This window comes from Mustela nivalis (assembly GCF_964662115.1).
Source record: "Mustela nivalis genome assembly, chromosome: 7".
Lineage (NCBI taxonomy): Eukaryota > Metazoa > Chordata > Mammalia > Carnivora > Mustelidae > Mustela > Mustela nivalis.
Genome location: NC_139026.1, coordinates 122826750 through 122852302, shown reverse-complemented (window position 1 = coordinate 122852302; position 25553 = coordinate 122826750). Strand labels below are relative to the sequence as shown.

The following is a 25553-nucleotide window of genomic DNA, read 5'->3' as shown; positions in this document are numbered from 1 at the left end:
TACTTGTCATGTTTCTTTTGTAACCTTCTCTCTGGAATAGTTCCTTGGTCCTTTCTTGACTTTCATGACCTTGACAATTCTGAAGATTACAAAACAGTTATTTTGTATAATGTCCTTCAGTTTGGGTTTCTCTGCTGTTTCCTTATGATTAGATGCAGCTTATGAATCTTCAACAGGAGTGATCACAGAAGTGATGTTTTGTGTATTCTTCTCATTGTGTTCTAGCAGGTGGTTCTGATTTGTTTGTCCCATTACTAGGGATGTTGCTGTGGCTCATTTGATTAAGATCTGGTATCTGGCAGGCCTCTCCCACTCTCAACTTACTTTTTCCCTCTGTAATCAATAAGTGCTTCATGAAGAGGTAAAGACTATATAGATATCTGTTCCTTCACCTAAATTTCAATTTACTCACGTATTTACTCAGAGCAACTGTGGACTCATGAATTCTTGTATTATTCAATGGCTTACAATTTGATACTATTATTTATTTTGAAGTCACAGTGTTCCATATTTCACTGGTGGGAAGCCCAGTCAAGCTGAATTCTATGGCTGTTGACAGATCCCCATCACTCCTAAGGGACTTCCTTACTTTGGGGCACAGAATGTTCCAGGCTCATTTTGTACATTCCTTACCCCAGTCCTCAAATCAGTCATTTCTCAACAAAAAGGCTTGGTTCTTTTACACTTAGAAACATTTTCAGAAATCAAGACTGGGCCTCTAAATACGCTCATAGTTGATGTTTTCAAACCTTGTCAGTGGTCACAGCTAGAAATAATATAGTTGTGTGTATCTATGGATATCTATGGATACCCACATACACAAACATATATTATATCCTTATTTGTGTGTTTACTTATATAAATAATTCCAACACCACTAGTTGACTCTACTTTCTACATTGATAATTTCCTTCTCTGATGATAAGCAACCTAGCTCCCACGATTGTTACCATACATTAATAATGCATTCAGTTTGTTTTCTGTTTGTCCACTTCATTTTTTTCCCTTACCTCTTTCCTTCTTTTGGGTTGTTGGAATACTTTAGAGGATCCCATTTTTATTTCTTTGTTGGCTTTTTAGCCATATATCTTCCATTATTTTAGTAGTTACTCCAATGACTTCAATATACATCTTTATATTACCACAATCTACTTAGAGTTTATATTGTACTACTTCACATAAAATATAGCAACATTTAATAATCATAGTTTTATTTACCACACTCCCAACTTGGTGAGATTTTTGTCATATCTACTATATGTACTTGTGTTATAAAACCCACAATACTATGTTATAAGCCGCATTATGCAATCCTATGCTTTTTCAAGAAATTAAGAATATGGGTACCAGGGGCCCCTGGCTGGTTCAGTTGGTGGAGCATGTAACTCTTGATCTCGGAGTTATGAGTTCAAGCCCCACTTTGGGTATAGAGATTACTTAAAAATAAAATCTTAAAAAAAAGGAAAAAAAAAGAAAATGTGTGTATTTTCTCATGTTTACCCCTAAATTTACCACTTCCTGTGCTCTTAATTTCTTCCATTGAATCCAAGTTATCATCCGATGTCATTCACCTCCCACTTAAGAATTCCCTTAAGTATTTCTTATAGCACAACACACCAATTCTTAGCTTTTATCCATCTGAAAACATCTTTGTTTTTCTTCATTTTTGAAAGATAATTTTGTAGCATATAGAAGCTGAGTTAATAGCTGTACTTATTTTAGTACTTAAAGGTGTTATCCAATAGTCGTCATGGGTTGAGTTTCCTAGGAGGTAGACTCTGAGGTGGAATTGAGCCAGCAGAATGTTTACTAAGGAGTCTCCTTGGTATCAAAACCTGTGGAAAGGAGAAGGAAGCAAGAGTAGTCAGAAGGAAAAATTGAGCTCTGATGCGTGTCCTTTGGTAGCCTCAGCCAACGCCCCGGGGGGAGATCTGGAGCAAGAATGGCCCTTCAGATTTGTCTTGCATTGGGCCAAGATGGTCAGGTCCCACCCTGATCAACCACTGGCTCTACAGCCCAGGAAGAGGCTTGATCTTAAGTCAGTGCTCTACAGCTGAGTCAATCCCTCCTAGGGGGCTGAAAATGGAAGGGTGTCTGCACTCCTCTCAGCTGGGGCAACGGGTTTTTCCACTGGTGTGATCTGGGTGTGTATCACAGACTTCTGGTCTCCCCTGTTTCTCGTGAGAAGTCTGCCTTTTTTGTGTTGTAGTTTCTCTCTAAGTAACATATAGGCCTTATTCTTCTCCTGACTCCTTTTTCCTTATCTTTAGAATCCAATAGTCAGTCATGTGTCTAGTGTTGTTTTCTTTGTATTTATTTTGTTTGTGCTTCACTGTCCTTGGATCCATTATTGTTTTTACCAAATTGCTAAGTTTTCAGCCATTGTTTCTTCAAATATTTTTTCTTCCCTATTCTCTTGGCTCCTAGTATTCTAATCACATGTATTAGACTGCTCGTGTTTAAGAAACCAGAGCTCTTTGAAAACTCCATTCATATTTCTTCTATCTTTTCTCCCTTTTCTGGAATTTGAACAATTTCCATTTATCTTCTTTCAAATTTACTGATTCTTGGGCATTCCCTAATCTGCCACTAAGCATATCTAGTAAGTTTTTCATTTTAGTTTCTGTATTTTTCACCTAGAATTTTCATTTGAGTCTGCTGTAGATGGAATGTGTCTCTCCCTGCCATCCACATGTTGAAATCCTAACCCCCAGTGTGATGGTTATTAGAGCAGGTGGTGCCTCTGAGAGGTAATGAGGTCATGAGGTGGAGTCTTCGTGAATGGTATTAAGGCCCTTGTACAAGAAGCCCCAGAGAGCTCCTTCTTTCTGCCAGGCAAGGACACAGTGAGAAGATGGCCAACTCTGAACCAGTAAGCAGAATGTCATCAGAGAGCAGACCTGCTGGCGCCCTGATCCTGGACTGCCCATCTTCCAGAAGTATGAGAAATAAATATTTGTTATTTAAGCCACCCAGGCTATGGTGTTTTTGTTAGAGTAGCACAAACAGAGGAAAATGGACTTTTCATTCTATTTTGCTGCTGTTTCGCCATCTGTTCATTTATTAAGACTATATTTTCCCATAAGTTCACATACATATTTATAATAGCTGCTTTAAAGTTTCTGTCTATAATGTAATGTACCATGTAAGGTTTAGTTTTCTTTGGTTGTTTTTTCCTTCTTGCATATGGGTCATATTTTCCCATTTCTTTACACATTTGGTTACTTTTATTGTATACTAGACATTAGCAATTATACATTGTAGAAATTCTGGATTCTGTTACATTGTTAAGAAGACTGTGATTTTTGTTCTAGCAGGGAGTTAAATTGGCTGGACTCAAACTCCTAAGTCTGTCTCCTCTGTTCTGGGTGATAGCTGAAATCTCTGCTTAATTCTTTCAGTTTCTAGTAGTCACTTTTTCTTTGTACTCTATGTGGTCTCTCCTACTGATGCATATTTCAGCAGCTGAACAAGAAATTCAGCAGAGATTATATGAGGATGTAGGTTCACAACTTCTATGACCTCCTCCCTCCTAGGATGCGCCCTTGCAGCTCCCCAGCTGCTCTTCCAGTCCTGAGCTCTATACTCTAACACCAATATTCAGTAAGGTTTTCATTCTGAGCCACATAATGGACTGGTGGACAACTTTGAGCAAAAACAACAAACTCAAAAACCACAATGGCGTAATTCTAATCTTTTAAAGGTAGACTCCTCAATATCTGCTTGTGTTTGGTCTCCATCCAATGCCTCCAGATAGTTGGTTTTTAACATTCCCAGCCAGACTCTATCATTGTTATCTGTAGGAAGATCAGCTTGACTGAGCTACACTACCATTACTTGAAGTCAAATTTCCCCATATATTACCATGGTGTTCCACACTGGAATCATACTTAAATCCTGATTTGTCTATATCAGTGTTGTAATTCATTTCCCTTGCATTGGTGCTCTGTTTAGGAAAGGTCATAGATCATTCTATGAAACCAGAGCTAGCTATAAGGGGCTTTAAGACACGGAATTGGTGGCTTATTCTCCTCCCCCCAAGAAACTTAAGAGAGCAATGGTTAGAGAAACTGCTACTGACCTTCTCAACCTGAAGTGTTCAAGCAGGTGGTTTTCAAAACTCACCTTGAAGTTTCCCCAGTTCTGGCTGCAACTGTCTGAGAATAATGAGCTCTCCATTACTTTGGCTCAAGGTTGCCTCTCATCAGTACTCTCTAGCCTGGGACCATACAACAAAGGGGAATCTAGCAAATGTAGCTCCTGGCTTCTCTTCAAAGGAAAGGAGACTTTAGAAGGGGTGGCGGTGATGCCAAGTTGACAATACAGAATCCAAACAAGGCATGTGACCCAAATTAGCCAACGGCACAGGAGGGAAAGGGAGCTGCAGAGCTTCTGGAAAAAAAAAATTGCTAATAAACTAAACAAACAAACAAACAAACAAAAAAAGAAAAATCAAAACAAAACAAACCCCAAAGACTCACAAGAAGAATGGTCCCTCTTCTTACAATGGATTTTTTTCATATGATTCTTGGAACAGAAGCATTGATCTTATGATTATGATGAGCCAGCTGAGATGGAAGCAAATATGGTGTCTGAAGCCTGTCCATTCTGGATATCCTGTTGTGAGAATAAGTGTTATTATTTAAGATATTTTCAAATTGGTTTATTTTGTTACTTGCAGCAGATGCGGCACCTTATATAGATCCCAGAAGAAACCATTTAAAGGGGAGAAAGTGGTAGCCTTTAAGGGAGTAAGACTTGGGGTAATGGGATGTGGTACGGTGCATGTTGGCTTTTAATCTATGTTTTGTGTTAGTTAACACTGTAAAGAAGATATATGCACTAATTAATTAATTATAAGAGACAATCTGACAACTCCTCTCCATCTCCACATCACAGTTTTCATGCTTAATGCTGATCTTAGCACAAAAGAAAATGGCAGCTAAATGCAATAGTTCTTTCCTGCTTTTATTTCAGGTGATCATCAGTTTTGGTTGCCTGTTGAAGAGCTTTCTGAGTGAACCCTATCTTTATCTGCCTCAATCTACTGTCTGTCACCAAAATTATCATTCCGAAGGGCAAATATGATCACATCTCTCTCCTGCTTAAAACCCCTAATTGGCTTCATTTATTCCTCTACAGGATAAAATGCAAATTCCATAATAGGGCATCTAAGACTCTTCACGATCTGACCTCTTGTGTTCTCTAATGCGTACATTCTACCTGTTTTGAAAATCTTGCTTTTCTCCACTCAGACATCCATTCTTTTGGAGTTTCTTTGGTTTGGAACACCCTTCCTAAATAATCCACTTTCAGCTACCTGTCCTGTGAAGATTTTTTTCTCCTCCAGTTCTCCTACGGTCTCTTGTTCAGATGTGTTATAGATAGTTATGGCCTCCCATCAGTGTGAATTATATGACAGCTCAAAAACCAGCTACTAGAAAGTCTGGATGGAATCAGAACATCTCTTAAAACTGAAATTTTTTTGGTAACTCATTTGGTGATAAGATCTGAATTGAACTACTTATATTTATAATCTCAATTTATTCTACTTTATATTAATATTCATTAATTTTGCTGCAGAAATATTAATGGGTTTCACTGCAGAGTGAAGCCTCAGACCCCACTGATAACAGTATGTTAACACATGGTATACATATCTCTACCTTATGCATCATTCCGAAAATGGCTACTGCAACGTGTTGCATCCCACAAATTCTTCTAGAACTTTACCACTTATCAAAAGAGGAGGTCTATTTTTACTCCCCTCTTGAAAATGGGAGTGATTTTATGAATAAAAGTAGTAGAAGTGACACTGCTTGACTTCCAAGTCTAGGTCACAGAAGGTGATATGGCTTCTACCTATTCTCCATTCCACTCTCAAAATGCTTGCCCTTAGAACTCAGCCACCATGAAGTGAGGAAGCTCAGTCATGTAGTGAGGCCACCTATAGCTGTTCTAGCCCATAGCCCCAACCAAGATCTCAGTTACCAGTCATCATCAATGACTGACCAGCATCAACGACCAGACATAAGAATGAATTGACATTTTCAGGTGATGCCTATCCTTGATACTCAAGTGCCCCCACCTTGGCTGAGCAGAGCAAAGACAAGCTGACCCTGTCGGAGGCAGGCCCCTGGCCAGGGCGGCCTCCGCCATTAAAAGATGGCGCCTGGCTAGTTGCCAGGTTAGGATTGCCTCGTGAGACTAAGCGGAACGCCCAAAGAGGAAGTAAACAGCATTGGTTGCTAGCGAAGTTGTTCGTTTAGGTGCACAGCCTGATTCGCTCCCTCCTGTACCCTGCTCGCTGATTGGTCATGTAAGCCTATATAAGTGTGTAGACTTGCGGAAATAGAGAAAAGATGCATCCGAACCAGGTTTCTTGTTGTCCTTGTGGGTGGAGGGTGATATGACCCCACGCCTTGACCAAAACACAGATTCATGAGAAAGATACATGTTTTTGTTTTAAGGCACAAAATTATGGGTAATGTTCTGCAGCCACAGTGATTGGAATCTCCTCCTATTACCTTGTAAAAATGTGAAATACTCAGAGTTCTAAAACCCATGAAAGGTTTCAGATAAGATCTGCAAACTAATATCATGTTTACATAATTATTTTTCTATAGAATTAGAAGTTCTTTGAGGACAAGAACCAAGTTTTCCTTTCTTTCTTTCTTTCTTTCCTTTTTTAAGATTTTTAAGATATTCTCAACAGCTACCATTCTAAGATTGGGTAGGTCCTCAAGGCATTATCTATTGAAGTAATATTGAATGTATAGATGAATGAAAAAATAAATACAGTTCCAAACATATGGTTATTTTGAAATAGTTTTTCAGTAGACTATACTTTCATTCAACTCAATCCATTGCTCGAAAATAACTTAGAATACCTTATTTTTCTAACTGTTTTTTGTTTATGAATGATACAAAAATTTCATCAATTTTCCTAAGTTGTTTTTATCCAGAAGTGTTATCTTCTTTTTTAAACATTTATTTTAGAGACAGAGAGAGAGCACATGTGAGTAGGGCCAGGAGGAGGGGTGAGGGAGAGAGAATATCAAGCAGACTCCCCACAGAGCACAGAGCCTGACACAGGACTCAATCCCACAAATCTGAGATCACGCCTTGAATCAAAACCGAGAATCAGACGCTGAACCCACTGAGCCACCCAGGCACCCCCAGAAGTGTTATCTATTATGATTATGTACTTTATCCATCAAAGCATGTTCCAAATTATCCTTGGCTGTTTCCAAAAGTCAAATGCATCCTTAAGGAAGAAGATTTCCCATTACTGAAGATAATCAAAGTAATTTGACGTAGACTCTGAAGGTTATACCCAAACAGGAGATCCCAATTTTTTTAACAATGCAGTGTCAAAGTTAATGCAATATCTGGAAATAATGCACAGATGCAAAGATTGAAGCATTCATGTTGACAACTATGGAAGAAAAACACATTAATTTGGAGTGTAAGTTCTACTTTGCATGACCAAAATATAAGTTTATTTCTCTCATACTCATGTCATATATACATCATGTCACACATATACTTAACTACATGAGGAAAGGGAATGAAGGTAGAGAGAAAATCCATAATGTCACAAAGACATGAATAGATAGGGTTGATTTGTTTTTTAGTGTTCCCATCGGGAATAACAGTTCTAGCCCCCCTACTCCCCCCAATAGGGAATTGTATATGATGAAATCAGGAGATACAAGTGCTTCAGTTTTGCTACCCAACAACTGTCTGATCAGAATTTAATGGATCCTTACTGCCCTGCTTTACCCTCCCTCCCCCTGTTGTGTCAATGGCAGAAGCTGGGTTACATGTACATATGTTTCAGGACTATTCACACTCGGAGGAAATCTCTGTGAAAGCAAAAATCATCAGATAAAAATAATATTAACCACAGTCTCTCAAAAAATGTCAAGAGGGGGACGAATCTTACAATCCATGGCACAACTTCTAATCTTTTCTTTCTCTTCTCTGGTGTTTCATGGAGTCTGGCAGAAACACTGCCTCCAGACCTCCTCCTTTTCTGTTGTATTCCTCCAAAAACCCCCTTTCTCATTCTCTTCCAGGCCCCCTTGCACACATAGAGCACCCTGTTCTTTTTCTGCCTACCCCTCTCATCTTCTCAATCTGGTATTTTCTCATCATGCTGCTTCCTCAGATCAATCAAACTGGCCTTGGCTGTATTAATTCCCTTCCTCATGCATTAACCTGGCCCCGTGCAATCCTGGGACCAGAGACAGCACAGATGAAAAGAAACTCTCTTTTTCAAGGTGAGGAGGGGAGAAGCTATGAATCCTGAAATATGAATCTTTTTCATTGTCATACCAACATCTTACAAGCAGAATTCCATTTCACTAAACAGCAATAGTATGATAAGTAACCTCGGCCAGACACTATCAGGATAGCATACAGTAAAACATGACCCGCCCACGGATTCTAGATGAACAGTTCAAGGACCACACACTCACTGGTATCTTTTGCTGCAGGCCTGCGGGGGTGTGGATAAATTGATATTGATTTAAATGGATGTGTAAACCATGTCATGAAGAGCTATCTCATCCCTGGGGCAACCTCATTCCTGGGGTCCCTCTCTCCTTTCACTGAATGCCTCAGGTACCACTTTTCTAGGCTTCCAAGGGGGTTTAAAACCCCAGAAATTACCAAAGACCTAATAACGAAAGCCAAGTATCTACTCCTATATCCCCTTCTCCCTCTTTTGACTCTGAACCCCCAAATTTCTGGGGGTTGAAGGGTGGAGATGCTGCAGAGCAGAAATTCCCATTTATGATAAGGTTGCAAAACAAAACATGATACACTGAATTAAGTCTCAATTTCACGTAGAGAATGAATAATTTCTTAGTATGAGTAGGTCCCAAATTTTGCATGGGGCATACTTATACTTTAAAGAAAAGCATTCATTATTTATGTGAAGTTCAAATTTAGCTAGGTGTTCCCTTATGAGTTATGCCCAGAGATCTGTTAACCCTAATTTAGGACAATCAATGAGAAGAATACCAACCAGGAATGAATACGTTAGGCTTAAAAATGGGAATTCTTAGGTAGATACTGTGTCTTGAGTTGCCCATTAAAAATGTACCTGGAGGAACCTGGGTGGCTCAGTTGGTTAAGTGCCTGCCTTGGGTACAGGTCGTGATCCCAGGACCCTGAGATGGAGCTCCGTTTCAGGCTCCCTGCTCGGCCAGGAATCTGCTTCTCCCTCTGCCCCTGCTCATGCACTCTCTCTCTCCCTCTCACACAAAAATAAATAAGTAAATAAATAATCTTTTTTAGAAAGTAACTAAAAAATCAGAATATCAAAAAATAATAGTAAACTGTCTCTGGAAACAGCAGAATCAGACATAGAGTAGTAAGATGGTTAAGTAGCTGGAAATATTTTATTGGTGTACTAGAGAGAGATACTACGTCAGTTTGTCCATAAAGCGTAAATGATGCTATAGCCGTGTGGTACTTTCCTTGTGAGCACACCTTGTACAGATGAAATCAAAGTCTCCTCTCAGTTTCTGTAAAGGGTGATGGGAATTGCAAAGCTAACTGCTTATAGGAACACAAAAGTCCGGAGGAAATCTGTTTGGCCCGACTGAGAAGACAAAGAGATCAAAGACGCTAAACTAACCAGGCCCACCTGGAAAAACTCAGGGGTGAAAGGTAGGCCTTTCAGTGCTCAAAAGCCTATGAAGTTTTTGTCTTGAAAAACGCTAATATAGATTGAGTCGAAATGTGAAGACTTGCAGAGATAAACACAGTCTAGCCTGGTTTATTCTCACTTGCTCACCTTCAATACTGCTCATCCTCATAAGAAAAGAAAAAGCAGGCTCAGCCTAATGCTTCAGAGATTGAAACTAGTGCCGCGTAGCTTCCTGGGGGTTGAGCATTACTTTCAGAGCAAATACAGAATATGTTTACATCTCATTTAAAATGAAATTATAAACTACTTCGATGGGACACCTGGGTGGCTCAGTTGGTTAAGTTGCTGCCTTTGGCTCAGGTCATGATCCCAGGGTTCTGGGATCAAGACCAGCATTGGGCTCCTTGCTCAGCGAGGAGCTTGCTTCTCACTCTGCCTGCTTGTGCGCGTGCACTCTCTCTCTCTAACAAATAAATAAATAAATAAATAAATAAATAAATAAATAAAATCTTTTAAAAAAATAAAAAATAGGGTGCCTGGGTGGCTCAGTGGGTTAAAGCTTCTGCCTTCGGCTGAGGTCATGATCCCAGGGGCCTGGGATTGAGCCCTGCATCAGGCTCTCTGCTCAGTGGGGAGCCTGCTTCCTCCTCTCTCTCTGCCTGCTTCTTTGTGATCTCCGTCTGTCAAATAAATAAATAAAATCTTAAAAATAAATAAATAAAATAAAAAATAAACGACTTCGATGAAATTAGCAAAAAGTACTAAAATGGTAGAACATATCTGCATGGATTATTAATTACTAATAACCAATTTATGAAACCAGAAGGTGTACCAGATCACTTGAATTTTATAGCAGACCTCCAGTTTACTTGTTTTGCTTTGCTTTTTAAAAAACTACAGGTCCCCCCTAAGATAGAGATCTCATTCAAGCATTCCTAAGCAAGGATTTTAGCTACCCAGGATGTGTGGAAGCAATGAGAGGCCCTTGGTTGGCCCCACTGTTGGAGTGGACCTGGGCTGTGCTAGTTCTGGGGGCAGCAGCAGCAGCCGTGGGCTCATAGGGGGTGACTCGGCTCCTGTGAGAGCAGAGCACCCTCTGCCCCAAACCAGAGAACACAGCAGGGGATCAAGGAGAGGCACTCAGGGCGTGAGTGAAACAGGGCGAGGTCTAAGGGATGGTGGTGCAGACAACAGCTAAAAGACTGTCCTGAGATGCCTCCTCTAGCAAAGTCCAAAACTTAGGCTCTTTTACTGAAATACAACTTCAGAGTTTGATGATGATTAACTGTATCTGTCAGCTGGACTGGGACATGGGCACTCAAATTAAATGTTATTTCTTGGTGTGCCTGTGAAGGTGTTTCCAAATGAGATTAACAGTTGACTCGGTGGGCCTGGTTCAGTAGTTTGCCCTCCCCAAGTGGGTGGGTGGGCATTATCCAAACCCTTGAGGGTTTGAAGAAAACAGGCAGTGGAAAGAGGAATTCACCCCTTTGCCTTCCTCCCTGCCTGCTTGAGCTGGGACATCAGTCCTCTCCTGCCCTTGGACTGAGAGTTACAGCCTCAGCTCCTCTGGTTCTCTGACCTTCAGACTCGGACCAAGCTACACCTCTGACCTTCCTGGGTCTCCAGCTTCCAGAATTGGACTGTGGGATTCCTCCGCCTCCGGGCCAGTTCCTCAGATCTCTATATCTGAGTCTGTATCTATATCCCCTATTGATTCTGTTTCTCTGGAAAGCCCTGATTAATATAAGAGTAAAAACAAGACTATTAAACATCACAGAGGGAAATAAACTTAGACCCACCCAACCTAGAGACCTCTTCCTGCACTTCCCCTCTCCCCAGCCCCTAATCTCAATTCCATTTCCCATTGTGCCTTCGGTGTTTTAGAAGTGATGGCCCACTGTAAACACAGCAGCTCTTTCTCATTTTAGCAGCTGACCGAGCTGTATACCACTGAAGGCAGGAGCAGTCTCCCAGAGACCTGTATTTCCTACATGGCCTAAAACCTAGAAGCAAGTGCCTTGCACATAAGCAGGAGTTTCAGTGAATTAATGAAAACAATCTCCAAATTGCTAATATTAACAACACTTACTAGCATTGTATTATTAATCTCAAAAACAAAACCAAAATGGATCACTGGGAGATCATCCTGCCTTTACGGTTCTCCCCCAGACGCCTTGAGAATGAGACTGAGCACAAGGTCAGGGGGGTGAAGGGCAGACTGCATTCTCCTGAGCTATGGGTTTGGCCCCTTTTACCAGCCTTAAATTAGCCATAAGAAAAATGAATGACAGTCCTATCAGCATGCTATACACTTTGGGGAAAAGAGCAAATGAAATAATATTGACAAAATAGGTCTCCTTTTTCTCTAGAATTGTTCATTTGATCTTTATCCCAAAGCTTCTTTGACATGATTAACCAAAGACTGAAAACTGAAGATATGAGACACACAAAAGCCTATTAGATTATCTAGTCCATTTTTTAGGCCACATGTACAATTACGTGTTCCCTATAGAAATATTTTCTAGAACTTTGTCTGCCCCTTTCCCAGTAGACTTCTCTGAATGTCTTAAAGTCTTTTCTGGGGAGCGTGTTCCATTTAGGCTCATCTTAGACACCTGACAGTTTTTCTGAAGCTTCTATTTTCATTTGTCGTATTTAAATTTTGCCCCATTACTCCTACTTAGGCCCTTTTCCCGTCACCATATTGTAGATAGTTTTCATATTCCATTTTAGGCATAATTTAACCATGCTTCACACATTAACTTGAGTAGACAGTATATGGTATAAATTACACACAACAGCGATGTGTGAAGACATTCTGTGGTGAATAAATTAAAGCATTAATTTCAGACATATCAAACTAACACTTTTTAAATTTGTGGTTCCTATAATTTTGAGGCCTGTTTCTAAGTCTCTACAGTGGGGGAATTAAATGGAAGAGATTCTTCTAAAACTTCTCCTTTCATTTCATAGGTTGGAGATCAGCCATTCCCATGAATATTGAAAAGAGAAAGAATTTTTTTTTTTTTCAAAGAACTTAACACAAAGGTCCTAGTCAGATTTAAGGAGATGTTGCCATTCAGGCATATAGGTGAAAAAAGATGAGGTTTAGGAACTCTCCCGACATCGTCACCAACAATCTAACAGTTAAGAGAACATTAAGGAAGAGGAGTTTATTGCTCACAGAGTATATGTGAAACTGGGTACGATGAATCTGAATTGTGCACGTGTTTATAGTATGAGAAGAAGATTTTAAAATAAAAGAGCCTAACCCCAATTTTTTTTTTCATTATCAAGGATCTATTTATTTGACAGAAAGAGAGAGAGATCACAAGTAGGCAGAGGGACAGACAGGGGTGGTGGGAAGCAGGCTCCCTGCTGAGCAGAGAGCCCAATGCTGGACTCGATCCCAGGACCCTGGGATCATGACCTGAGCTGAAGGTAGAGGCCTAACCCACTGAGCCACCCAGGTACCCCCTAACTCCAATTTAACCAAAATTCCTCTGTGTGAAAAGGAAAACTTTCCCAGCACAGGCTCTCCAGCACAGGAAACCTGGGGTTTCTGGTTTCCACAGATGACACAGAATCGCCAAATGGACAAGGATTTGGTACCAAAACACATGTGCACACAATTCCTTTTAAGTAGTGAGATTTGAGAAGAATCAAATTTATCCTTGCTCCCAATTTTAGTTTTCACCATAGTATTTAGTACGTCTACATCATTTTTTAGTTTATTTATTGTCTGTGTCCTCTGGCTCTCACCTAGAATCTAAGCTCCACGAGGACAGAAATTTTTTGTTTTTGTCTTGTTTTCTCCTATACCCCCATGCCTAGAACACTGCCTGACCCACAGCATGCAGTTAAGGATTGGTTAAAGGAAGTCACTAATTTGGCACTGACTTCTCCATTTACAGAGTCAGACAGAAAAATAGCATGCATATTCTCTGCTAAAAAGAACCAGACCCCCCCCCCCCAAATTGTTCTACTATGGGGAGAAATTTTTTAAATTCTTGAGGGTAGGCTTTGAGATAGTATTTGTCCTTAAAATATAACCTTGGAAGTATCTCAAATCTGACCAGGTAATTATGGTGCTAAACATGAGGCTCCATGAAGCCAGTGGGAGTGTCGGATTTTTCTCTCCATGTCAGCACATGACACAGACCTGGAATGAGGAATAAATAAGATCGGTTGGAATAGCTAACCTAGATTGTGCTAGCCACTGGTCTAAGCACTTACAGGCATTAATTCATTTATTTTGTAGGATAGTTCTACCTGGGGGCACAATTCTTATTCCCAGTTTCTAGATGAAGAACATTAAAGCCTAAGAGAAAAAATAACTGCCGGATATCACTGTATTGTCCATCAGCTCCAAACCCACCCTCCTTTGCCAGGTTTTGTGAGCTGGGACTGGCCAAATATTGTGTCAATAGAGGGCACCAGAGGGACATGCCAGGAAGACCCTCCCCTCCAGGCCCTGACCCTCCATGTTTGTTCTTCCATCAGGAGAAACCAGAAGGCAGCTTGGAGGAGTCCCAGCTGTACCTGGGGCCACACTGTCCTCCCTAGAGGCTTCTGCAGCACAGCTCTGGTCCTACCTTCTGGAAAGTCCTTCCCCACCAGCAGGCTGCATGTTCCTGAGGTATCCACAGCTTCTCTGAGGAGGACTGACTCCCACCCTGGCCCTTAGTTCCTTTATTGTCTCCTTTCTTCAGCCAAGAGGTAGTGGTTGGCACACAACTTTTACTCCTGTAACTAGTCAGCCTCCTTCTACTAGTGAGCAAGTCTTCATATTAAATTGTCCCTAGATAGAGTGCTGGAAGGATACTCTATTATTTCAGACCCCAAATAGTCCCAAGACTGTACCACTAGGAAGCAATCAAGCTGGACTTCAAACCCAGTAAGTCTGATACCAGAGGGACACTCCAAATATGATGTTACAGTCTCCCGTGTTTGGGATAGAATCCGGATTAACTCCGCCCCCAGCCTGGACCCTCTGAGGCTGCAAAAATGAGAACTGCAATATAGGAGAAGCAGGCTCCCGACTGAGCAAGGAGCCTGATGCAGGACTTGATCCCAGGACCCTGGGATCATGATCATGACCTGAGCTGAAGGCAGACACTTAACTAAGGTGGCGCCCCTCAGATCCCTTTTATATGCAGAGTTTCACCACCAAACAACTCTGTAGAGTTGATAAGGCATATGCTATCATTCCTATAAAGAAACTGAAGCCCACAGATATTAGCATTTTACACAAGTACACTCAAGTCTTCCAACTTCCAGCCAGAACTTGTCTATAATATCATGATCTTGTCTTGAGGTTTAGTTACTCTGGAGGCCAATTGGAGTGTGAGACCAAATAATGGATCTCCAAAAGATCCATGTCCTAATTCTCAAAGCCTGTATGTATAACCTTATATGGAAAAGGGAACTTTGCAGATGTGATTAAATTAAGGGGAGAGAGGAGTGATCCTAGATAATCAGAGTAGCCCCTAAATGCCATCATAAGAGTCCTCATTAGACAGGGAGAGAGAGAGACCTCATGCATATACAGGAAATGATGTAGTGAAGATGGAGGCAAAGATGGGAATGATGTGGCCACAGGCCAAGGAATGCCAGTAGCCTCCAGAAGCTGGAAGAGAACAGGCACAGAAAGAAATAAGGAACACTTCTCCTCTAGAACTTCTGTAGGGAACACAGCCCTGCTGACACCTGACAATAGCCCAGCTTTACTGACTTCCAATTTCTGGCCTCCAGAACTGTGAGAGACTAAATTTCTATTGTTTTAAATCACCAAGTTTGTGATAAGTTCTTACAATAGCTCCAGGGAGCTAACATACTGATAAACTCAAGTTTAAAAGAGAAGTTTATACAGATAGAAAATAATTTCTAAACATGACATAAATAGGTTTATAAAATTAGTTTCATTAAAATAAAGGAGGCTGGGCACCTGGGTGGCTCAGTCAGTTAAGCCTCTGTCTCTGGATTTGGGGTCAGGTCAGAATCTCAGGGTTGTGAGATCAAGCCCTGTGCTGAGCTTGGACTGAGCATGGAGCCTGCTTGAGATTCTCTCTTCCTCTCACTTTGCCGCACCCTCACCCAAATGCTCACAGACACACTCATTCTCACTCTCATTCTCTCACTCAAAAAATAAATAAAATGAAGGATATTTAGAATATGCAGAATGGGGATACCTGGGTGGCACAGGTGGTGCCTGAAGCCTCTGCCTTCAGCTCAGATTATGATCCTAGGTTCCTGGGATCAAGCCCTGCATCAGGCTCCCCGCTCAACAGTGAATCTGCTTCTCCCTCTTCTTCCGTCTCTCCCCTCCCCAACCCCTGCTGGTGTTCCCTCTTGCTCTCCTTTCTCAAATAAATAAATAAAATCTTATTTTCTTTTCTTTTCTTTTTTTTTTAAGATTTTTATTTATTTTTTGACAGAGAAAGACACAGGGAGAGAAGGAATACAAGCAGGGGAAGTGAGAAAGGGAGAAGCAGGCTTCCTGCTGGGAAGGGAGCCCAATGCAGGGCTTGATCCCAGGACCCCAGGTGGATCATGACCTGAGCCAAAGGCAGATGACTGAGCCACCCAGGTGCCCCAGCAAATAAATAAATAGAAACTTAAGAAAAAAAAAGAACATTGAGAATAAAAACACAAACTACATAGAAAATAAAATCTTCTAAAATTGAATCAGGGAGAAATAGAAAATATGAATAGCCCAATTACTAGTGACAAAATTGAATTGATAATCAAAAAAGTTCCCAACAAACAAAACTCCAGGAAAAATGTTTTCACAGGTAAATTAAACCAAACATTCTACAAGGCCAACATTCCCCTGATACCAAAACCCAGACAAAGATGCTACAAAAGAAGAGAAAGAAAGAAAACAATAGGCCAATAACCCTGATGAACATAGATGCAAAAATCCTCAATGAAATATTAGCAAACCCCACTCAACACTACAATAAAATGATCGTTCACTATGTTCGAGTGGAATTTATTCTGGGGATGCAAGGATGGTTCAATATCTGCAAGTTGATCAACATGACATCCCACATTAAGAAAATGAAGGATAAAAGTCATATGATCATCATAATAGATGTGGAAAAAGCATTTGACCAAATTCAACATTCGTTTATGGTAACTCTCAAAAAAGTGGGTTTCAAGGGAACAAACCTCAACATAATAAAGGCCATATGTGGAAAAACCCATGGCTAACATCATACTCAACATTAAAATCTGGAAGCTTTTCATTTAAGCTCAAGAACAAGACAAGAATGTCCATTCCCTTCACTTCTATTCAACATAGTACTGGAAGTCCTAATGACAGCAATCAGGGAAAAGAAATAAAAAGGCATCTGAATAATTAAGGAAGAAGTTAAACTGTCACTGTTTGCAGATGACATGATACTGTACATGTAAAACCCTGAAGATCCCACCAAAAAACTATCAGAAATAGTTACATTACTTACATAATTCATTAAGAATTCCATAAAATTGCAGGATGCAAAACCAAAATACAAAAATATCTTGTGTTTCTTTTTTTTTTTTTTAAGATTTTATTTATTTATTTCAAAGACAGAGATCACAAGCAGGCAGAGAGGCAGGCAGAGAGAGAGGAAGGGGAGCAGGCTCCCTGCTGATGGAGAGCCTGATGCGGGGCTCAATCCCAGGATCCTGGGATCATGACCTGAGCCAAAGGCAGAGGCTTTAAGCCACTGAACCACCCAGGCACCCCATATCTTGTGTTTCTATACACTAATAACATAGTAGCAGCAAAAGAAATTAAGAAAATAATTCCACTTATAATTACATCAAAAAGAATAAAATACATAGGAATAAACCTAACCAAGGAGGGGTGAGACCTATACTCTGAAAACTATAAAATATCGATGAAAGAAACTAAAGACAACACAAATAAATGGAAAAATAGTCCACACTCATGGACTGGAAGAATTAATATTGTTAAAATGTCCATATTATCCAAAGCAATCTACAGATTCAGTGCAATCCCTATCAAAATACCAATAGCATTTTTCACAGAACTAGAAAAAACAATACTGAAATGTGTATGGAACCACAAAAGATGCCAAATAGCCAGAGGAATCTTAAGGACAAAGCTGGAGTTATCACAATCCCAGACTTCAAGATATACTACAAAGCTATAGTAATCAAAACAGTATGGTATTAGCCTAAAAATAGACACATAGATCAATAGAACAGGCTGAAAGCCTAGAAATAAATCCATACTTACATGGTCAATTAATCTATGACAAGGGAGGTAAGAATATACAGTAAGGAAAAGACAGTTTCTTCAACAAATGGTGTTGGGGAAAAGGGACAGCTATACACTAAAGAATAACACTGGACCACTTTCTCACACCATCTACAAAATAAACTCAAAATGGGTTAAAGACCTAAATGTGAGACCTGGGACCATAAACTCCTAGAAGAAAACATAAGCAGTAATCTTTCTGCTGTTGTCTTAGCAACATTTTTCTAGATATATCTCCTCAGACAAGGAAAACAAAAGCAAAAGTAAACTGTTGGTACTACACCAAAATGAAAGTCTTTTGCACAGCGAAGGAACCCATCTACAAAATGAAAAGGTAACCTGCTGAACGGGAGAAAATATTAGCAAATGATACATTCAATAAGGGATTAATATCCAGAGTACATAAAGTATACAACTCAACACAAAAACAACAAATAATCCAATTTAAAAACGGGCAGAGGCACTGAATAAACATTTTTCCAAAGAAGACATACAGATGGTCAACAGACATATGAAAAGATGTACAACATCACTCATCCCCAGGGAAATACAAATCAAAACCAAACAAGTTATTACCTCACACCTGTCAGAATGAATGAAATCGAAAACATGAGAAACAAGTGTTGGTGAGGATGTGGGAAAAAAGGAACCCTTGTGAACTATTGGTGGCAATGCAAACTGATGCAGCTTGGAAAACAGTACAGAGGGCCCAAAATATTGAAAACAGAATCACCATATGATGCAAAAATTCCATGACTATATATTCATCTAAAGAAAATAAAAATACTAATTTTAAAAGACATATGCACTCCAATGTTTATTGCGGTGTTATTTACAATAGCCAAGATATGGAAGGAACCCAAATGTCCACGCATAGATGAAAGGATAAAGCAAATGTGGTACAGATATACCATGGAATATTACTCAGCCATAAAAGAGAAGATATGTTGGGGTGCCTGGGTGGCTTAGTTGTCTGCCTTCAGCTCAGGTCATGATCCCAGGGTCCTGAGATTGAGCCCTGCATCTGGCTCCCTGCTTGGCAGGAAGCCTCTTTCTCCCTCTCCCAATCCCCCTGCTTGTGTTCCCTCTCTTGCTGTTGCTGTCAAATAAATACATAAAATCTTAAAAAAAAAAAAGATATGCTGCCAGGTACAACAACATGAATGGATCTGGAGGGTATAATGTTACGTGAGATATGTCAGAGAAGGACAAATAGCATGTGATTTCACTCACATGTGGAATTTAAAAAACGAACCAAACAAACAGACAAAAGAAAAAGAAAAGAGAGAGAGAGAAAGAAATAAAAGAACAGATTCTTAAGAACAGAAAACAAACTGGTGGCTGCCGGAGGAGAGGTGGGGGTTGGGAATGGGTGAAACAGATAAAAGGAATCAAGAGCATACTCACCTTGAGGAGCACTGAGTAAAGTATAGAATTGTTAAATCATTATAGTGTACACCTCAAACCAATATAACACGGTACGTTAATACACTTCCATTAAAATAGACAAAAGCAAATGTACAAGAATATCCATCAACAATAGAATGGATAAAAAAAAAACTGTGGTAGATTTAGATGATGAAATAACACAGGGCAGGGGCGCTTGGGTGGCTCAGTGGGTTAAAGCCTCTGCCGTGGGCTCAGGTCATGATCTCAGGGTCCTGAGATCGAGACCCGTGTCGGGCTCTCTGCTCACCAGGGAGCCTGCTTCCTCCTCTCTCTCTGCCTGCCTCTCTGCCTACTTGTGATCTCTGTCAAATAAATAAATAATATCTTAAAAAAAAAAAAAGAAAGAAAGAAAGAACACACGGCAATGGAAAAGAGTGAACCGTCCCTCTAGCCAACATGGATGAATCTCACATACAGGACGCTGACCAAAAGAAGCCTGACACAAAACAGAAAGTTCAAGAACAGGCACATATGGAGGTATGGTGACAGAAGTTAGAACTGTGGTTTCCCTAGGGGATTATCTGGGGTAGGGGAGCCACAGGGGAGCCTGCTGCTGGGCTGGAAATGTTCTGTATCTTAATCTGGGGGGAGGGAGTTTACACAGATGTATACCCAAGTAAAAGGAATTGAAGTGTACACAACATATTTATATTCTTTACCAAATATAAATTAGATCTTAATAAAAAAGAACATTAAATATTTATTTTAAAGAAACGACAGAAATGTAGAAATGCATCACATTTAAGATAATCACAAAACCAGTATACCATTTTGAAGTTTCACTAAAAAAAGAGTTTTAGGATGCCTGTGTGGCTCAGTTGGTTAAAGCGGCTGCCTTTGGCTTTGGTCATGATCCCAGCATCCTGGGATGGAGCCCCGAGTCAGGGTCTCCTCAGCAAGAAGTCTGCTTCTCCCTCTCCCACTGCCTGCCACTTCCTCTGCTTGTGCTATCTCTCTGTGTTTTTGTGTGTCAAATAAATAAATAGAATCCTTAAAAAGAAAAAAAAAAGTTTTAGGATTTTCCTCATTTGCAAATTCCTCTTGGTAGTAATATCTACCAACCTCATATAGCAACTAAGAGTATTAGATAATGTAAAAATATCAATGCTATAAGGTAATATTTGTGGAGCCTTCCAAGATACCATTTTCACTTAAGTAATCTCTTAGAAATACAACTTCCATTCTTCTAAAATACAATAAGTAAAACCCATAAAGTAAATGAAAGAGGAACTTGAGTTAGGCCAGCAACAAATTGATAAATTGATAATTGGTACTAAAGTAGATCTGCCCACTCTTTCCATGACCCTTCTGATAGGCAATTCTCATTCAACTGAAAAGTTAATCTTTATCCTAACATTAAATCTTCCTGAAGGATTCCAGAATCTACCTGGGACAAAATACTCAATTCCAGAAACTCCAATTAAAGATTTATAAAGTTTCAAGCCCAATAATACCATCCTGCTTATCTCCTTTTTGAAAGTTATTAATAAAACAAACAAGGTTGCAGTTGTCTCTCTGTATATAAATAGCATGGATCAAATCATAATTCCTATAAATCAGAGCTGTCCAGTGTGGTAGCCACTAGCCATATGTGGCTACTGAGCACCTGAAATTTCACTAATCTGAATTGATCTGTCTGTCCTCTAAGTAAAATATACACATCATCTTCAAAATTTCATACAAAAATGAACATAATATATCTCATTCATATTTTTATATTGATTACATGTCAAAATGATAGTATTTTTAATACACTGGGTTAAATAAGGTATACTACAATGAATTTAACCAGCTTATTTTTAGTTTTTCTAATGTGGCTAACAGAAAACTTTAAATTCTTTATAATGGCTGGCATTATATTTCTATTGGACAGCAGAGATCTAACTAAAGATGGAAAGTTCATAATGCTATTTCTCTTAAGACAGAGTTTTCAAAAGAGTTTTAAGAATTAGGATGAAGCTTGCTTAAATGTTTTCTGGCCAAATTACATGTCTTTACCAATAACTAAAATCTATGTTGAATCTTCATAATCAACTGAGTTTTTGTATTCTCATCTGATGTTTGAGCCCCATGAAGCCACAGGTTATTTAATTTCCCTGAGCTTTAATAATATGTAATATGTAAACCTGTAGTTCTAAAACATTTCAGGGCTTTTTACTATTGAGGCAGAGAAATGACCTCCAGAGAAATAATCTCCAACCTGACTTTCCAGGATGCCCCAATACAAATGATACATTCAATTCACCAAAAATGCTATTAAATGAACTGTGTTCTCCTAAATTCATATGTTGAAGCCCTAACCCCCAATATGACCATATTAAGAAGTGGGGGCTTTGGGAAATAGGTTTAGATGAGGTCCTGAGGATGCAGTGCTAATAGATTAGTGTCCTTATAAGAGGAGGAAAAGATCAGAACTCTCTGATGTGAGGACACTGTGAAAAAGCAGCCATCTACAAACCAGGAGCTCTCACCAGGAACTGAACCTGCCAGACCTTCATCTGGGACTTCTAGTCTTCAGAACTGGGAGAAAATAAATTTTGATAGTTTAAACCACCTAGTCTACTGTATTTTGTTATGGTAGTTCAAGCAACAAACACAGATACCCACTGCTTAAAGCAATCTCTTTTTTTTTTTTTTTTTTTTTGACAAAGAGAGATCACAAGTAGGCAGAGAGGCAGGCAGAGAGAGAGGAAGGGACGCAGGCTCCCTTCTGAGCAGAGAGCCCAATGCAGGGCTTGATCCCAGCATCCTGGGATCATGACCTGAGCTGAAGGCAGAGGCTTTAACCCACTGAGCCACCCAGGCGCCCCACAAAGCAATCTCTTTTTTATTAAATATCATAATTAATCTTTATCTAAGGCTATGAATACGTACTTTTGTTATATAAAGGCATAGTGACTTGCACAATGTGAAAAATAAAAAATAAATATTTGTTAATTTTCTCTGTGTTTTTAGGACAGGTCTGACCCATGGCCTCTGTAGACCAACTCACTCATAGACCACCTTTGCCGAGCCAGGAAAAAGGGTCAAGGAAAATTATTACTATCTAAAAACATTGTTACTTCAAAATATTTCATTCTTGGGGTGCCTAGGTGGCTCAGTGGTTTAAGCCTCTACATTTGGCTCACGTATGATCTCAGGATGCTGGGATCGAGCCCCGCATCGGGCTCTCTGCTCAGCGGGGAGGCTGCCTCTCCCTCTCTCTCTGCCTTCCTCTCTGCCTACTTGTGATCTCTCTCTGTCAAATAAATAAATAAAAATTTTTAAAAAATATTTCATTCTTAATTATATAAAAAATATTTTCTTCAATACATGGAACTTATATTTCTATTCTAACTGAAAATGCAAAGGTGTTCATCTCTCCCCTAGAGATTTTCTTCCTGGTGTGACACCTGCAATGATTTCACCAGAGTTTAAGCATAATAAAATCTCATTTTATGCTCCAAGGCAGGAACGATCCTAAATGTTCCTCAACCAGTATAGTATGCAACCTTGTGGTTTTAGGGAACAACGTTTAAGTAAACATCACAAAAAAGAAAGGGTCCGAGCCTAGATAACAAAATGGTATGTTTGTTTCTTCAGAAACATTCAAAACATCATGAGATGTGTACTGCCTGACTTTGAAGAAAGAAAGGGAGAGGTAAGGAAGTGAACCAAATAACATAGTGGATTTAATCCCTTTTTATCATTTTAATCGCTTTTGCTACCTTTTGGAGCTCCAAGGGGTCTAAGTTACTCCAAGAAAACTATACAAAATTTTGTGTGTCCTCTACATATTTTCTGGGAGAAGGACCCTTAGGTTTGAACATAATCTCCAAGGAAACAATGACCCAGAAAAGGTTAAGAACCTCTTGTTTAAGGTTTGTTTAATGAAAGTGAATGGACATTTCTCCTCACACCTGGTCAGGTAGAACACCCAGCCTCCTCACTTGCAGCATACTGCCTTACAAAAAGACCTTAGAAGGTATACCAGGCTTGCTTCCACTATCTGATTACCTTATTCCTTGGTTTTGTTTCCTGGTGTTGTGTATCCTAGCTGCCTTCAGCTTCCCCCTTGCTCAAAGTTGTCCTATTCGTGTATCCCAGTTAAACAGAGGTACTGTCTCCTCCTCTGAGTGTGACCTGTGATGAAATGTATCGCATTTATCAACATACCCTTTTCCCATATTCCTCGCCACTCTTTTAGGGCCACGTGAGTTTGCCACCCGGCTGAATGCATTGTCCATCTCTTTACTCTCTTTTGTATTTAGGTCTAGGGACGGTCAGTTTGGTGAGGTACTTTTAAGCATGTCAGATTACCGTCCTGTACTGCCATTCCCAGGTGGTGTAAAATTCTCTTCCATTCCCACCCTAAAGAGGTTCTAAGAAGGAAATGGCGTGCTCCTAGCTCCCCAGAGAAGAATGTTATATAAAAGTAATAGAAGCATTGTTGCTGTCAATTATTTTGGCACTATTACACCAGGTGGCAGAGTCCCCCCGCCCCCCCGCCCCGCACCTGCCTTGGCCGTTTCTTCTCTAAAGCCATCGAGCACCCACTGACGTTGCACCCCTTGTTCCTTCCACCCGCTCCAAGCCCCACATTCCAAGTTGTCTCCTTGAATATAACTCCGGATCCTTCTACAACCCTCTTTGTTGGTGAAGAAGAATTGAAGCTCACTCTTTTCTATACTCTTCTTACCAGTAAATTCTCAAATCTCTTCGTTTCCTGGCAGAGCGCGGAGGGTAAGTTGTGTGTGTGTGTGTGTGTAATTTGTGTTTCCTAAAACTTGCATGAAGCCCGTGAGTGTGGCCCTCCGTGTGTGTGTGTGTGTGTGTGTGTAGTGTGTGTGTGTTTCCTAAAACTTGCATGAAGCCCGTGAGTGTGGCCCTCCGACATCCTGCCTCTCAAGGCAAGGAGTGGGCTGGCCGGAGGGTCCCCGACACCCAGCACTACGTATAACAAGCTCGGCCCCGGGAAGCGGTGGCGACAGGCAGGCGAGCTCGGGGCCGAGAGCCGGGCCCCAAGCAGCAGCGCCCCGACCCCCCGACCCCCGCGTCCAGCCGAGCCCGCAGTCCCCGCGGGAAGGCCGGCCGGCCGGGCCGAGGGCGCTGCGCCGCGGCCTCCGGCTCCTCTTCAGGGCGCCGCGCGTCCAGGCCGGTGGGTGGCGGCTGCCCGGGCCCCCGGGGATGGCGGCGGCCGCGCTCCGCCAGCAGGTGGCCCCGGGGTCCCGGCGGCGCCGCCTCCTCCCCGGTGCCCCTCCTCCCGCGGGGGCGGTCAGCGCCCCGACCCGGCTCGCACCCCGCCGCCGCCACCGCCGCCGCCGCCGCCGCCGCCCTCGGCCCGCCCGCCGCGTCCCCGGGGCCGCGCTCGCCGCCGCCGCCGCCGCGTCCGGAGCAGCGCCCAGGCCGGCCCGCGGCCAGCGCGCAGGGCGCCGGCAGCACCCGGCCCGCCGCGCCGCGCCCTCCCCGCCCCCAACTCGCTCCCCAACGGAAAGTTCGGCTCCGGCTGCGTGCGGCACAGGGACCGGGAATGAGAGGGGGTCGGGGGGCGTGCTGAGGGGAGCGGGCGGCGGCGGCGAGGCGGGGGCAACTTCTCCCGGGAAAGCGCCTCCTGCCGACCCCGCAAGCCGCAGCCCCCGAGTGGGCTCGAGGTGGTTTTTCCCTTGCCTTTGCCTCCCCCTGCGGATTCAAGACACGGACCTTGGTCCTGGCGCTCCCGCTGCCGGGTGACAAGAGCCAGCGCCGCCACCACCGCCGCCGCCTCGGCCGCCGCTCCCTCCGCCCGCCGGCCGCCCACCGGCCGCAGCCCCTGCCTCCTGCCAGCACCATGGAGTTCTCCGAGAGGAAAAGGAGCAGGAAATCCCAGAGCTTCAAACTGGTGAGCCGAGGTAAGCGGCGGGCCGCGCCGGGCCGGGCGGGGGGCGTGCGGGCGGCGGAGGGAGGACTTGGCGCCGCGTAAACATCCCCGCGCCCGGCCCGCCGCCCCTCGCCCCGCGCCGCGGCCGCGCGTCCCAGCCGGGGGTCCGGGCTTCCGGGACCCCCGAATCTCCTCCCGCGGGGGCCGCGGCCGCACACGCCGCGCGGCGGGGAAAGTTGTGCGGGGGGGAGGCAGGATGTTATTCAGCGTAAACAAGTCGGAGGGCACATCAGGAAATTAGCAAACAATGACACTTGGGGAGCCGAGAGCCT

General features: G+C 41.9%; 1 protein-coding gene and 2 long non-coding RNA genes across 16 annotated transcripts in view; 2 read left to right on the top strand and 1 right to left on the bottom strand.

The window, feature by feature from the left end:
* LOC309869065 overlaps positions 1–25198 on the bottom strand; it is a 35471-nt gene extending 10273 nt beyond the window's left edge. The window contains exons 1-3 of one of the 2 annotated variants that reach the window (XR_014313966.1): positions 25065–25198; positions 4482–4617; positions 1618–1835 (exon numbers count right to left, since the gene is read on the bottom strand). This is a non-coding gene — a long non-coding RNA (uncharacterized lncRNA). Of the gene's footprint in view, positions 1–1616; positions 1836–4481; positions 4618–25064 lie in introns of those variants that run through there. The other variant, XR_014313967.1, reaches the window with a different exon arrangement.
* LOC309869068 lies at positions 1851–2971 on the top strand. The gene is made up of 2 exons (XR_014313970.1): positions 1851–2144; positions 2836–2971. It is a non-coding gene; the product is annotated as an uncharacterized lncRNA (long non-coding RNA).
* The window catches only part of BEND7 (BEN domain containing 7), a 79393-nt gene continuing 78936 nt past the window's right edge, over positions 25097–25553 (top strand). For 10 of the 13 annotated variants that reach the window (XM_082739551.1, XM_082739546.1, XM_082739552.1 and 7 more), the window contains exon 1: positions 25122–25252. In XM_082739551.1, coding sequence (XP_082595677.1) covers positions 25192–25252 — 61 coding nt within the window. In that variant the 5' untranslated portion in view covers positions 25122–25191. Of the gene's footprint in view, positions 25253–25553 lie in introns of all 13 variants that reach the window. The other 3 variants (XM_082739543.1, XM_082739544.1, XM_082739545.1) reach the window with 2 other exon arrangements.